The sequence below is a fragment of the Nyctereutes procyonoides genome, unplaced genomic scaffold (assembly GCF_905146905.1).
Source record: "Nyctereutes procyonoides isolate TBG_1078 unplaced genomic scaffold, NYPRO_anot_genome, whole genome shotgun sequence".
In the NCBI taxonomy this organism is placed as follows: Eukaryota; Metazoa; Chordata; class Mammalia; order Carnivora; family Canidae; genus Nyctereutes; species Nyctereutes procyonoides.
Window position 1 is genome coordinate 31,594,313 of NW_026575134.1, and position 16,007 is coordinate 31,610,319.

Sequence of the window (16,007 nt, forward strand, 5' to 3'; positions counted from 1 at the left end):
GGTCGGATGAGCACACCATTTCTATACTTCCAGTGGTCTGGAAGTCCTGCAGCCCATGAGACAGTTCAGGCTTCTTTAGGTAGGATGCCTCTTATATGGCTTTATCCGTGTGGCCTCCCCCAGATGAGGATCTCATAAAAGCATACCCAACCCAAGCCCAATATACCTGTAGCTTGACACTCACTTTGCCCATGTTTCGAGAAAGGCGGTTGTCTCCTGAAATCGTCACCGTAACACTGCTTCTGCTCCTTTCAAACCCGTGTTGCCTGAAGCTTGTAGTTATATGTGTTTTCTTATGTGAACCAGAAAGTGTGCCAGTCAGTTGTGGGCCCCATTTCTTGGTGAGGTTCTATAGTAGACACGTTGGTATTTTGTCTACTGCCAGCCTCTCCACTATGGGAATCATCCCTTTCCCATTTCATGGAATTCTGGAAATCAAGAGACTGATCCCCACTCATGGTAGTGGTCATATGACCAAGGATGACCAGTCATAACTCCATTTAAGGGGGTTACTATAGACTCCAGGAGAGATAGTACCTCTTTTTCTAAGATTGCAAACTTGGATCTTCTGGGATCCTCTTTTCCACCTAATGTAAAGCCCTGACATCCATGCTGGGCAAAGCAGGGCTCTCAGGCTGAGAAAGAGATTCCTAATGACAGCTGTTGAGCAACTAGATCCAGCTCAACCTGAAACCAACAGTTCCATACCCTTGGACTTAGTTGCATTAGCCAGTATATCTTCTAAAACTTAATAAAATTAAGCATGTTGTGAATTGGATTTCTATCACTTGGGAGTTATGGGGGGGGGGGTGATCCTATGATCTTACCTAACCATAGGATGTCAAGGGACTCAGCACATCTTCTCACTGATACCTTTCCTGAGGATCTCACTGGGGGCACTTATCACACCTCCACTGTAGGCATCTGAAGCTCCTTTTTTTAATAGTTTTCCCTTTGAATCTACTGCCTTGCCTCCGGGTGGCAAGCTAAGTGGAGAATATGGACAATACTTCTCAGAGCACTCATTCCCATGGACTTTTCTCTGAAAGACAGACTGTTGTGTCAGTTTATCATGTTAGAGAATCCGTAGTAATTTTTTGACTTGGACCTCTGCATTCAAACCAAATGTTGAGGACCTCATTGGGAAAGCCTCTATTCATCTTGATTTTATTTTCTTATTCACTGGAAAAGAGCTTATAGGGTCAGTTAAAATTAATTTTACAGGTCCTTGAATTGCTTGTCTCATAGCTTCTTCTATTTTTAATTTTTTTGGAGATTAGCGCCATTTTCAGGGTTTCTAATATTCCAGGCCATTAACATACTTTTCTTTTCTAGGATGCCTCTGAGGATTGGATTCATGAATCCAACGTAGGAATGCTTTTTTTTTTTTAAAGATTTTATTTATTTATTCATGAGAAACAGAGAGAGTAGAGAGAGGGAGAGGGAGGGAGAGGGAGAGAGAGAGAGAGAGAGAGAGAGAGAGAGAGAGAGAGAGAGAGGCAGAGACACAGGCAGAGGGTGAAGCAGGCTCCATGCAGGGAGCCCGATGTGGGACTTGATCCTGGGTCTCCAGGATCATGCCCTTGGCTGAAGGCTGCACTAAACCGCTGACCCACCCGGTTGCCCATGGAATGCTCTTTTATATCAAGGGTTGGGGAACTCTAACCCATGGGCTAAAATTCAGCCAGCTACCTATTTTCATAAAGAGTTTTATTGGAACACACCAACACCCACTTATTTATCATCTATGGCTGCTTTTGTCATTGCTACAGAGACCATATGGCTGTAGAGCCAAAAATATTTAGGATCTGGCCCTTTACACAAAATGTTTACTTATTTTTGCTCTAGATTAGTGCTTTTCAATCATTCCATCCTGCCACCCAGTAAAGAATGGTTCTCTCAGAGATGAGGAGTTGATATCTTGACAAACCTTGACCAACTGCTTGGGAAGGTCTACCCTAGACCACTTGGGGCAGGACATGGCCTGGCATATACTTGGGATACCACTCTCTGATAGCCCAGTCTTCTTTTTGAGACATCTGGGGACGAATACATGACCTAAACCTTGGTTCTGTGCATTCTATGTTTAGAAATCCATGTGGAGTTCAATCTTGGCCAAGGCCAGGGTTATTTCTCCTGCTCATGGGTGATCTCTTGGGCATCTTGACTTTCTGTGGAAACTATTCATGTAGCATCAATTAGCACATGGTTCCAAAATGAGACTAAGAGAAGCATAAAAGAAGTTACCATCACTGGTGGGGCCAGTCTGAGCCAGTGGGATTCAAAACTAATGACCAGCCTACCTGTGCAAGGGCTATTGAGTGCCCCTGAATATGTGGTCAGAACCTGTTTCAGCTGTCACAGTCACTCGTCCTTTTCCCTCAAATGGCACCCTAGTGACAGAAACTAATGTCCATCTTCTGAACTGACATCCCGGGGGCCCATGATGCTAACTGGTGTCCGTGACTTCACTTCTGTATTTCAGCCACACAAGCTATCATCATATTTTGAGGTCCCGTCACTATACTCTTCCTTTTTCTCATTTTAGGATAGCACAAATTAACTCCAGAAGCCATGAGATGTGACCGTTCGTTCTTCGTAATGCCACAGAGGCCAGACATGGGTTAAGAAACATTCACACCAATAGAAAGAATGAAACTGCAAGTTTATTTGAAAGTATAAAAATTAAAAAAAAACAAAAACCCAAACCAAAACCTAACCAAAACACAAAAAGCAACCACACAAACTTTCCAGTTTACATCAACTTTGAACATCGCACACTATTTGTCAACCACTTTGTAGCATTTTTTTAAACAAGTCAATTTCAGAGTAGTGAGTTGAGTCAAGGGATAAGCCATAGGTTACCGTGATGTGAATTTTAACTCTAAAATAAAAAGAACTTGCTGGTCTCATTTGAGAAAAAAGAGCAGCGATAGTTTTCTGCTTGGTGTAGATTTAGGCAATGTCTAAAAAAATATCCTGGATGGAATGAGTTAAAAAAATATTGCTGGCCACTTATTTGCCATCTAGAGTAGGGAGATTAAAAAAAAAAAAAACAGGAAAAAAATCCCTGCAGCTTTGGTGTCCTATTTATATATTTTTTAAGAAGATTCATTAAAAAAAATCACATCTATAATAAAAATGTCCCTGTGTTTATTAAAAAAAAACATTAATAGGCTTTCTTATCTACTAAGACCATTTGTTTTTCCTAAGATATCTGGAAGCAGAAAAGCAAGTGAGATTAATTCACTGCACAATTAATTAAAATTAGAATCCCTTCCTCTAAACAACTTCCAAAATACCAGAAAGAAGCACAGGCCCATCAAAGGGAGAAAAAATAAAGCCATTCTGACTCACAGGAGATGAAATGCTCAGCCAGGGTTCCTAACACACTCTGGCTGCCATCAAAAGTTCTTTCTTTATTGGATTACTCGGAAAATAACTCGTGTTATTTAAAAAAATGAAAGACGCAACTAGGCTCCTTTTTTTTTAACTTAAAAAAGAAAGAAAGAAATCACCAAGTGGCTAGCTTTCCTCTAACACAGTTTGGATTGGATTAAAAAAAAAAAAAAGTCCAGAGAATAGGATCACTAAATGCCACGCCGTCCCCCACTCCTGCAGGCTTCATTAAAATGTGCATCACGGAGGTGGCTGAAAATTTCTTCTACTGTGGAAAGAAGTCCTGAAGGGGTGAGAGCTGCCTGGACTGGTCCCACCTGGTTCCAGTTTTGCACCCCCCTGGGTCAAGCGTGGTTTCTTGCCAACTAACGCCCATGCTTCTACCCACTATTTCTCCAGGGAGTTGGCCCCATGGCGGGCTGGCCACAGAGGAAGAGGAAAGCTAGCATAAACACAGAGACTGAACCGAGGGAGAAAGGCATCCCTCTTTCTGCATCCTTCAAGAACTCGATAAATAATAACTCAAAGTGCAACAATGCACACACACCTGGTACACGGGTCAGCCGGGAGTGTGACTTCGTATCAAGGCTTAGCGGGACAAAGGTGTGATCTCTCTTTGGACCTCACTAAGGGAAAAACAAACAGACAGACAGCTTTCCTATACATATAAATAATCCCTTAACTAGAAGGGAAAAAACAAACACACTGTTTCAAATGCATTTCTAAGAGATTAAAAAAAAAGTCCGAATGGCAAATCTTGACTCCAAATTGTCTACTGTCCACGTCTTTTAGAGGAGGAACTATGGCAAGTCAGAAGAAGCCTGACCCTGACCCTAACCCTAACTCTAAATCAGGGTGCTGGTTTCTGGGCCCTGGGAAGGGGAGTGTGTGCAGCACAGGGAGCCAGGAGCTCTGGTGGGAGGTACTGAATATGGTTCTCGGGTGTGTCAGAAACCACAGTGGCCTCAGGTCCAAATGCACAGGTAAAACGACTTCTGGGTGTTACGGTCACGTAGGAAGCGAGTGTGGAAGGCTGCAGGAGTGGGCAAGACAGGCCGGGTGTGGACCAGACCCAATTTTTGGCCAATTCAAGTTGGGCCCTCACCCCTTGGCTCTGGGCAGGTCACAGCTCGGGGAAAGGGCTGCGGTGACAATCCAGAAGCCAGGGAAGGACTGGGGACCGAAGCAGACCCAGGCATTTTAGGAGCTGAGTACGCGTATGAATCTATGGCAGGGGCTCCCTGCCTACTTTGGGATGAGGCTGATGCCAGACGCTGCCGAGAAAATGCACAGTGAGGATTCCTGGGCAAGCTTTTAAAGCCCGAATCTGGCCAGAGTCGGGGGTTTCAGAGTCGGTCAGAGAACCACACCGGCACTGCCGATGGCTGAAGGGTGTACGCCAGGGCCGATGTGTCCTCAGGCCAACGCCTCCAGTGCACGAGGGCAGCCTGCAGGACAGCGCGGGCAGAGTGTGGCGCTCACCTGCATTCGTGCCAGGGCGGCCAGCCTGAGGGCCTCCTGGGCGATCATCGGCCCAAACCCCAACGGAGCTGTGAGGTAGCGCCCCCCCGGGAGTGCGGTCCAGCGTCTCCTGCCCTTCGGAACATGCGACACGATGTGGAAGCACCGCGTTGTCCCCCACCTGCAATCTAGGGCTGCCTGTTCGGCGGGACGCCACCAGTAGCAGAGGGGCGAGGTGACGAGTGAGGTCGTGATCCTGGGCCCCGACGGACGAGTGGCCGCCCAGCAGAGCTGCACCGTGTATCAGGTCACCCCGAGGTCGGAGAAACGCCAGGCCTCCCTCCAAAGACTATCCCTGAAATCTGGGGCGGGGAGGGGGCGGGCAGGGGAAAGGAGGGACGCTGACACCCTACATCCCTCCTGGAGGCGCCCCGAGGGGCTTCCCACGAGCGGGTGTTGTCAGGATGGTAACAGTCGGAGCAGATGAGCCCACGTGGACTCTGGAAGCGCCGGGTTCATACGCGCGCAGCGGCCTGGCCAGGCTCGGGGTCCCGGGGGCCCGCGGTGCCGTCGGGGGGGCCGCTGTCGTCGGCACTCAGCAGGCTGCTGGCCGCCTGGGAGCCGGCGCTGTCGGTGCTGCCGGAGCGTGAGCGGTAGGGGGGCAGGTCGCCTTGGTTCAGGGACTCGGTGTCCGAGGAGTAGGGCGGCGGAGGGAGGTCGTACCAGGCGGGTCTGCAAAGGGAGAGGCGGGGGTGGCGGGGGGCCGGGGGTCAGGAGCCCAGGCCCTTTCTGTGGCTTGCTGCTGCCCACCCCGCAGGACGGCCATCCGAGGTCTCAGGGGACCCCTGCAGCAGGACCGAGGGACCGGAAAACAGTCGGTGTGTGGTGCTGCCGTGTGCCTGACGGCAGTGACCCGTGGGGGGCTCTGGGGGGCCTGGGCGGAGGCTGCCCCGCTCCAGCGAGGGGCCCTGGGGCCTAGGGGGCCCCCACTGTTCGGGATCAACCATTGGCAGGCTCCCGGCAAGCCCTGGGATCTCAGGTGCAGGCACATACTCCGCTTTCCCCATCAATAACCTCCCTCCCCCCACCTCTGCTACCCGGCATACGCACCTTTGGTCCAGTAGGGCCTCTGAGTAGGACGGCGGGGAGCCCACTTCCGATGCATTCTGCTCGGCCTGGCTGGCCACGTATTGGATGCCGTTGTTGACGTTGTAGGTGACGTTGCAGTGGTGGGGGTGGTCCAGGACCACCAGGCGGGAGAGCAGCACGGGATGCTGCAGCCGGTGCACAGGCAGCGTCATGAGGTTGTTCCTCTTCCGCTGGTGGTGCAAGACCAGCGCCAGCAGGGCCACCACCAGCACGAAGATGACAGAGCTGCCGATGATGGCGTAGGTGATGCTGGGGTAGTACACGAGCTGGTTCTCTGACGTCACAAACACCTGCCCGCTGCCTGGTTCTGAGAAACCCAGAGGGGAGACAGAAGGAGAGAGGTTAGCATTTTGGTTTACTCTTCCGCTCAAGTCCGTCCCAGAGAGTGCATGCAAATGTTCGTAGCGACGTAATTCGCAACAGCAGCAGCCAGAAAGTGGGAACCACACCAATGTCCAGGGACTGGTGAAGGGATAAGTAAAATGTGGGAAAGCCACACCTTGGAATATTATTTGGCCATCAAAAGTACTGATATGTGTCATAACATGGATGAACCTCAAAAAACATTACGCCATGGCAAATAAGCCAAACACAAAAGGCCAAGTACTGTAGGATTCCATTTATATGAAATGTTCAGGAAAGGCAAATTTATAAAGACAGAAAATGGATTAATGGTTGTGGAGGGCTGGAAATTTGCTAGAAACTCACCAGAAGTTTGTAATATAACATCTGAGGAATGCCAGACGGTGTGTCTGGGTTCCTCATGTCTGCAGAGTGTTTATTTTTACACCAAGGCCTTATGCCAGGCTTTCCAGATTGAGAAACACACAGCATAAGCTACCATCATGGCCCCTGGAGCCAGACTACGTTCCAATCCCAGCTTCTGTGCCTTCTGGAACTTACTATGTGCCCCTTGTAAAGTGGCAACATCTCCATGCTGTGACTTCCTCATCAATAAAACAGAGATAGTAACAGTGCCCACCTGACTGGGCTGTCGTGAGCATGAAATCAGTGAATAGTGATGGGGCACTCAGGACAAGAGCGGACACACGGTGCCATGTGGTATGTGCTCAAAACAGGCAAACATGTACTTTATCCCCTCTGCTTGCCTCACAGCAACTCCAGGAATTAGGTGCTGTCACTGCCTTCTTTTTAAAATGAGGGAGGTGAATCTCAGAGAGTCTAGGCCCCCTGATGAGGGTCACAGGGTTAGGAGGTAAAGAGCCATGCGTGATTTGAGCCCAGTGGTCTGACATCAGAGGCTTGTCCCTCACACTGTGTGTCCTGCAGCCCTCTAACCAGACCCGCTAGCTAACCTGCAAGCATCCCCCTAAGACCTTCAGGCAAAAGTCTGGGACCCATCCTACCCCCTTAGGTTGCCAACACCCTCCTCTCCAAGTGTACTAATAAGCCATGATCCCAATACTCAGGTGAAGGGCTTCCCAGTCAGTGGGACATACCTGGCAACCAAGACACGGCCCAGGCTGGCCCAGGAAACCAGCTCGGTCCCTCCTCAGAGAGCCAGGGACCTCCCATCTCTGCAGAAGAACCACAACCACCCGCTGTCGTGGCCCAGTTGGAAGAATAAACACAGCCCAAGTGAGCAAATCTGGTGGCCACTTCCTGGGCCTGTTCCCCCTCCCTCTGAAGCTGTGAGGTTTCAGTGGATATACAGGAAAAATGCAGATGTGAAGTAGCAGCAGCCGTAGCAACCGCCGTCTGCTCGGGCCCCGTGTCCTGGAGGTGGGCGAAGCTTCACTGATCCCTCGTTTATAGACGTGCACCTGTCCCGTTCATCACGGTATCCCCAGGACGCAGGATGGGGCCTGACACAGAGCGCACTCAACACATGCCTTCAACTCAGTGCGAAAAATACCTGTGTGTTCGCGCACCTCAGTAAGGCAGGTCCTATTATTATTTTATCAGTCCTATTTCCCAGACAGCAAATGGACTCAGAGGTGAATTAACTTGCCTAAGTTCACATAAGATGCAAGTAGAGGGGGATCCCTGGGTGGTGCAGCGGTTTAGCGCCTGCCTTTGGCCCAGGGCGCGATCCTGGAGACCCGAGATCGAATCCCACGTCGGGCTCCCGGTGCATGGAGCCTGCTTCTCCCTCTGCCTGTGTCTCTGCCTCTCTCTCTCTCTCTCTCTGTGACTATCATAAATGAATAATACCTTTAAAAAAAAAAAGATGCAAGTAGAGGAGCGAGGCCTCAAACCCAGATATTTGTCCATCAGAAAAACCACGCGCTGGGAAACTGGCGATCTTTCCTTTCCTGATCGAAACATCTCTCGACTCTCAAAACAACCTCAATCGCAGACAAACGAAGAGCCTTCCCCCTCAAGCTCCAGGCCTCATGTTCATTCCCTTTCCGGCCACACTCAAACAGGGGCGAGAAGCTTCGATGCTCCTGTAGGTCACTGCTTCCGATGATGACAGAAAGGTCCTAGACCTTTGGCAGCGGGGGGGTGGGGGGGTGGGGAGGCAGGCAGGTTTGGGACTCTTCCGGAGACAGTGAGCTGTGGCACTCTGGGGGTGCTGCTGGAGTTGTGTCTGCTTTCAATGCAGTGGACTAAAAACTGGATGGGAGTGCATGCGTGTGTGTGTGTGTTCTGCTTCAGAGCTCAGGCTTAAAATAAAACATCCTCTTTATTTTGTGGTCTCCAGCACAGAGTCGAGGGGTCGAGTCCTGGGGCCATCATTTCTAGCTGCTGCCCAAGCAAGTGGCTGCACTCCTGGGAGCCTCAGGCCCTTTAAGTTTAGAATGGGGGTGGCGGTGGCAGGTGAATCACAGTAGCCAAGTCCTGGATTCCTGGGTTATAGGGTAAAATACTATGCCTGGCCAAGGTTTGCCCTCAGGGCCAGGTTTTCTCCCTTTTTATTTTTATATAAAGATTTTATTTATTTATTCCCGAGAGACACAGACAGAGAGGCAGAGACACAGGCAGAGGGAGAAGGAGGCTCCATGAAGGGAGCCCGATGTGGGACTCGATCCCCGGTCTCCAGGATCACACTCTAGGCAGAAGGCAGATGCTCAACTGCTGAGTCACCCGGGTGTCTCTCTTCTTGCTTCTTCATTGTGGTAAAATATATACATAACTTACAACATTTCCCATTCTCCCCATTTTTAAGGGTCCAGTGGCATGAAGTACATTCACGTTCACCGCCACCCGTCTCTAGAACTTTCCATCATCTCAAACTGGCTAATGCTAATTCTGAGTGCTCGTGTTCTTTTCCCTTATCCTCCCCAACTTCTCTGGACCAGAGGCAGAGGCGGGGAGAGAGTCCCCTTGGTGAGGGCACAGAATGGAGAAGGGAGTAGGGACTGAGTGCATTTCTTTTTAGAGAGAGGTGTCTCCTAATAAACGAAAAGCCGGCGGAACCGCCTTCAGGAAACAAACAGGTCCGGAGATTTTAAGACACTGACTTCCGTGCAACCACTCGAAGTTCTAAGCGTGCAAGAGGGAGTGCTTTAAAATGAATGGGATATGAAATGATTGCAAATCTTAACGGTCTCATTTACGTCTCCGAAAGCAGGCTCTCTCCAGATCTGCCCACTTTGGCAGGCGAGAAGCGGCAATCACATTTACACGAGAAATTATGATGTTCCATAATTCAGTGGAGCCTGGTCTCGTTCTTGCTCTGTATGTAAAATGTCATCTTGTATTAATTCATTAACTAGATTCACTTTTCTTAAGAGCTTAATGAGCCCGCTGGCCAAATTACTAATATCAGAGTTGCCTGGGACCTGAGTTCTAAGTGCATAATCCACGGATAATGAAGTTTCCATTTATTCTGGCCGCCCCTCAAGCTGATGCCCTCACGCTCCACTGTCAGACGGCCGGGATTCCTGTCCCGCTGCTGCCGCTTCCACAGCACTAATTGCAGGCGATCTGGTTACCGCCCAGAGACCAGCGCGCTCTCAAAACCGCCAGGAGCTCCCGCTGCTGCCTGTGGGAGAGCAGGCCGCGCTGTCCTGACTCCAGGCTGTCCTCTGCCTCAGAGCCATCACAGATTTGCAGTGATCACAACAGTTTTCCTGCAGATGCCAGTCGAGGGTCCCGAGGACGAGCGCCTTTTTCTAACTCACAGGCACGGGCTGGCCTGACGGAGGCCCAAGGGCAGCTGACGCTGGAGACCTGGTGTTCCTTGGCTTCTAACATAGTCCTTCCTCCAGAAGCAAATCACATTTCCTGTAAGATACAGTTTCTCACCTATCACACTGGCAAAGGCAAAGCTGGAGTTCCCACTATGCCCCCTGGGTCTTGGGAAAATAGGTGTAAATTATTCATGCACGGCTGGTGGCGGGGAGGGCGAGGAGTGAACCGGTACAACTCAGGGTGGTGGGATACACATCAAAATAAGAACGTACGTGTCCTCTGGCCTGGCCATCCCGCTCTCAAGATTCTATTTAGTAGACAGACTCACACAGACGAGAAATCACTTTTTAATATTAGTATGAACTGAGGCACCACTTGTAATAGCACACAGATCAGAAGCGACCTGAACATCTACCTACCTACCAGCTGCGGCCGGCCCGAACTAACCATGGCGCGTCCATACAATACCACACTTATTTACAAAATTAGGGCAGCTCTGTATATACTTGTGCGGAAAATCTGAAAGATACGCTGATCCGTGAGAAGCAGCAAAGTTCATCAGAGAAGGCATGCACTATTTCTAGGCAAACACACAGAACTGGTAACGCCGGTAGCTCGCAAGGTGGAGAAAGGAGGTGAAGGGAGATGTGTTGACTCCTTCCTACGTTCTACTCCTTGTCCTGTGTTGTCCCTTCTAAAACCATGCCTACTGTCCACCACCTGTGCTACGGCCTAGCCTGAAGGGGACGTCTCAGTTTGCTTTCGTTCTGCCTTCCCCTGTTAATGTGAGGATCCCTTGGGGTCTCACTCACTCCCTTGAGAACGCCCACTGGCTCACACTTCCCAAGGATGGCACCAATGCCTCCCACCTCACCTCTGGAGTCCTGTTCTGGAATGTTAACTGCCCATTCCAAATGACTCCTTACCACTCCTCTGGAAGGTCAACTCCGGTGTGCCTTTTAAAGCCTATTTTACTCCAGATTACGTATCTTAAAAAGTCAGGTTAGGGGGCGCCTGGGTGGCTCAGCGGTTGAGTGCCTGCTTTTGGCTCAGGGCATGACCCTGGGGTCCTGGGATTGAGCCCTGCGTTGAGCTCCCCGCAGGGAGCCTGCTTCTCCCTCTGCCTGTGTCTCTGCCTCTGTGTGTCTCTCATGAATAAATAAATATTTAAAAAAATAAAATAAAAAGTCAGATTGACTGAAGCATATGTAATTGACACGCAATCCAATGCCCCCTTTTAAAAAATATGTGGTTAGAGGAGTTTCACAGAACGAACCGGCTGCATAACTGCGACCACACACGAGACCTGAACCTTTCCATCCATCCCTCTGCATCCCTCCCCAGAAGGTCTCCGGGGCTGGGCTCCTTTGCAGTCAATTCACCGCCCCTGGAAAACACTCTTCTGTTTTCTGTCCAGACAGATTCACTTTTTCCAGCAAGGCTTGTCACTTGAATCATACAGGACGGAGCCTGTAGCATCTGCTTCCTCCGCTTGGCATGATGCTTCTGAGGTTCACTCACGCTTCTGGGTATCAGCACCGCCTCCCTCAGAATGCGGAGTCGTGTTCCGTTGCATGCAGGGATCACAGTTCATGTTGACGGAGGGAACCAGGTTGTTTCCAGTTTCTGGAGTGTAGGTCTGTGCACGGATGTACATTTTCCTATTTCCTGGGTTTACACCTTAAGGGTGAGGCCGCTGGATCGCAGGGGAGGGGTATGTATAACTTTATAAGAACCTCTGCCCCTGGGATCCCTGGGTGGCGCAGCGGTTTAGCGCCTGCCTTTGGCCCAGGGTGCGATCCTGGAGACCCGGGATCGAATCCCACATCAGGCTCCTGGTGCATGGAGCCTGCTTCTCCCTCTGCCTGTGTCTCTGCCTCGCTCTCTCTCTCACTGTGTGCCTATCATAAAAAAAAAAAAAAAAAAAAGAACCTCTGCCCCTGTTTCTTCAAGGTGGCCCCAGCATCCTGCCTCCCCCCAGACCTCTGCACCCTCACCAGCACTGCAGGGGGCTGGTCTTCACCCGCAGCCCTCCTAGCAGGTGTGAAGCGGTGGCTCGCTGGTTTTACGTTGCATTTCCGGGGGGCTATTTTACGTTGCATTTCCCGGGGGCTAATGATGTGGAGCCTCTGTTCACATGCTGATATGCCACCTGGAGATCTTCTCTGCTTAAGTGTCCTTCTCCCTTTTTTTTTTTTTTAAAGACATTTATCCATGAGAGACACAGAGGCAGAGATACAGGCAGAGGGAGAAGCAGGCTCCCTGCGGGGAGCCCGATGAAGGACCCCGGGGTCACACCCTGAGCCGAAGGCAGATGCTCAACCCCTGAGCCACCCAGGTGCCCCTGCTGAAGTGTCTCTTCAAATCTCTTGCCCATTTTAAAATCTGGCGGGTTGACTATCTAGTGAGCAGCGAGGATCCTTTGTATGTTCAAGGATACGAGCCCTTCTCCAGAAATGCTCTTTGTAAGTATTTTCTTCCCAGTTGGTGGCTTGTCTCTTCCTCTACTTCACAGAGTCTTTTTTAAGGTGAGGGTCTAAAAAAAATTTTTTTTTAATGAAGTCTATTGTATTCATGATCTCTCTTACGTCCTGTTTTTTGTACTCTATCCAAGAAACCTTTGCCTAGTAGCAGCTTCACAGCTTTAGTTCCTACGTTTACTTCTCGGATCCACCTGCAAATTAATTTTTGTTTATGGTACGAAGTGAAGTTTAATGTTCTCTGCCCCTCTCCCTTTGGATAATCAATTGTTCCAGCACCATTTGTTTTCTGAAAGCCTATGCTTTCCTATTGAATTACCTTAGCACTGAAAATTGAGCATACAAGTCTGGGTCTATTTCTAGATTCTCTATTGTCTGATTGAACCATATACCAACCTTCATGCGTATACGTGTGTTGGTAACGGGGCTTTACAGTAAGTCTCAAAATTAGGTGTTGTGAGTCCTGTATGCTTTTGTTATTTTTTCCCCAACTGAACTTTATTTCTGATTATGAAAATTCATTAAGAATGTGTGTGGAGGGGATAAAAAGAATTCATTAAGGGGCACCTGGGTGGCTCAGTGGTTGAGTGTCTCCCTTCGGCTCAGGTCATGATCTCAGGATCCTGGGATCGAGTCCCGCATAGGGCTCCCCGCATGGAGCCTGCTTTTCCCTCTGCCTGTGTCTCTGCCTCTCTCTCAGTCTCCCATGAATAAATAAATAAAAAATTTAAAAATCCATTAAACTTAAATGCAAAATAGAAATGTTCATTGCCCTCCCTCCTCCAAACCTACTAGAACGGAGCCTAGTGTAGACTTCTGGCCAGCTTTTTCCGTCAAGGGCTGGGTAGCAGATATTTCATGCTCCGTGGCACACAGCTTCAGTCACGACCACTTCAGCTTCACGCTGTCATACCAAGTCAGCTGCAGACGAGCTCCACCGGCGAAAAAGGACGGCTGTGTCCCAATGCAATTTCATTTACATAAACAGGCAGCAGCTTGGCTCACTGGCCATAGTTTCTTGATCTGCAGGGTGTACCCTTCAAAACTATTCTCTACGCGCGTCCACACACACAAGTACTTTTGTTCCTGCCGTGCAGATATTTCCGCGCACGGACATCTCTTCCCACCTGCCCACACCTTTGTTAACGAGTAGCTGTGTCGGATCCCAGTCTATAGATGCATCACAACTAAGACTAACACCCTGCCGAGGTCCACGTAGGTGGCTTCCTGGTCTTTGCTGTTGTTGTTGCTGTTACCAGCCACGCTCCAGCAACACGCAGGTAGACCAAGCAGACCGTGAGAGCCACGAGGGTGGGACCAGGCTCGCTTTCTCGGCCATTCTACAGTTGGTGCTCAACACAGCTGCTGAATAAATTAGTGACCTGTGGCCACGGATGCAATTTCTTAGGACAGACTCCCAGATGCCGGTCATTCCCTCAGCCATCTGTTCTCCTGGGTCTGAGCATTCGGGTTGTCTTGATCTCTCTCCTTTACTCCGTCCACACGGAGCCAGCATGTGTGGTCCATTTCTGCCGCGTGGTGTTTCTCCAGCCTCTGCTTCTGGGCTCCATCTGTGCAGCCACATCCACGCCCAGGCCAGGAAGACAAACTGCCTCGTGGGGCTCTTTCCGTCTTCAGCCTCCTGTCTGTGTCACCATGTGATTCTTGTAAAATTCAATTCTCAAACCAAGGACCCTCAATGGCTCACATAGTCCTCGTCAGCCAGGCATTCAGACTCCACAGGGTCCCCTGCCTCGGGTTCCCAGCACCAACCCTCGGAGGTATGGGGAAAAGTCCAGGGCCAGGCAGAGAAACACTATTTGCCCTGTGAGCTGTACCCTACTCCTGATTCAAACTAAATAAGAACATTAATAATACCAACCACCACCACCATCCATATTTGCTTTGGACTTGGAAACACAGTAATAATAATATCATCATGATGACAGCAGTTCTTGCCCTACTGGAGCATCTTCTGTGTTGTATTATATTCACTCTTACAATCCTTTACACCATCTACTGCAAGTTCGATGGCGTCCCCCCCAAAGATATGTCCATTTGGAATCTCCGACTCTATTTAGACTAAGGGTCTCTGCAGGTAAAACTAAGGGAGAGCTCTCAAGATGAGACCATCTTGAAATGAGTGGGCTTTCCATCCGATGATGAGTGTCCTGAGAGAGAGAAAAGGAGACGACACAACGCAGACGAGGGAGTAGGCTGTGTCAAGTGGAGGCACAGACGGAAGTCGTGCAGCCCCAGCCAAGGACTGTCCACAATGGTAGGCAGCCGCCAGGAGCCAGGAGAGACACACGGATGGATTCCCCTCAGAGCCCCCACCAAGGGCCACCCCGCCAGGGCTCTAATCTGGGGCCTCTGGCCCCCAGAACAGCGAGCAAATACCTTTCTAGTGTTTTAAGCCATCCAGCCTGTGTAGTTTGTAATGGCGTGTACGCCAGCCTGTGAAGCGGACCATGTTACAGAAGAGGAAATGGGAACCCAGGCAGATGAAGTAACTGGACCACGTGGTCCAATGCCTTAGTTATTTATTTTTTTTTAAAGATTTTATTTATTTATTCATGAGACACACAGAGAGGGGGGGGCAGAGACACAGGCAGAGGGAGAAGCAGGCTCCATGCGGGGAGCCCGATGTGGGACTCGATCCCGGGACTCCAGGGTCATGGCCTGGGCTGACGGCTGAGTTACCCAGGTGTCCCTGGAAGCCGAATTGTTTAGATATAATTCTCGGCTCTGTCACTTATGAGCTGTGTGACCTAGATCAGGTTACTTTACCTCTCTGTGCCCTCATCTGTGAAACAGGATAACAGTAGAACCCACCTCATAGGTTGATTATGGATAAAAAGAGAAAATACATTTAAAAAGTTTAGAACAGGGTCTGGCACACAGTAAACACTCAACAAACCCTAGTTATTTTATTTATTTATTTTTTTAAGGGAAGGAAGGGGGAGGGGTAGAGGGAGAGAGAGAACCTTAAACAGGTTCCGCCACCAGCACAGAGCCCGACGTGGGCTCCATCTCACAACCCTGACACCACGACCTGCGCCGAAATCAAGAGCTGGATGCTTAACCGACTGAGCCACCCGGGCGCCCCTACAGAGCCTAGCTGTGACCGACGGCTGTGGTATGGGACTTCTCAGCGGCTTTCAGAGACATGTTCATGGGGGGACATGGCTACTTCCCCAACCTCGGTGCTGAGATGAACAGGATACCCGTCATATTCCCGAAAAGCGCCTTCCCCACGTTCTGGAAGCTGGCTTGCTACACGCCAAGCACATGCCTGCCCCAGGGCCTTTGCCCGTGCTGCATGTTCTCTGCTCTGAATGCTGCTTCCCGGGAATCTGCATGACTCACACACTATCCCACCCAAGTCCCTGCCCCCAGATCGGTGTCAGTGGGAAG

General features: G+C 50.0%; 1 protein-coding gene across 5 annotated transcripts in view; it reads right to left on the minus strand.

Moving 5' to 3' along the window:
- Nucleotides 1-2,646: 2,646 nt before the first annotated feature.
- Nucleotides 2,647-16,007, minus strand: part of LDLRAD3 (low density lipoprotein receptor class A domain containing 3) — a 228,242-nt gene continuing 214,881 nt past the window's right edge. For all 5 annotated transcript variants that reach the window (XM_055301209.1, XM_055301213.1, XM_055301210.1 and 2 more), the window contains 2 exons: nucleotides 5,971-6,316; nucleotides 2,647-5,592 (listed from right to left, as the gene is read on the minus strand). In XM_055301209.1, the coding sequence (XP_055157184.1) occupies nucleotides 5,376-5,592; nucleotides 5,971-6,316 (563 nt within the window). In that variant the 3' untranslated portion in view covers nucleotides 2,647-5,375. The remainder of the gene's footprint in view (nucleotides 5,593-5,970; nucleotides 6,317-16,007) is intronic.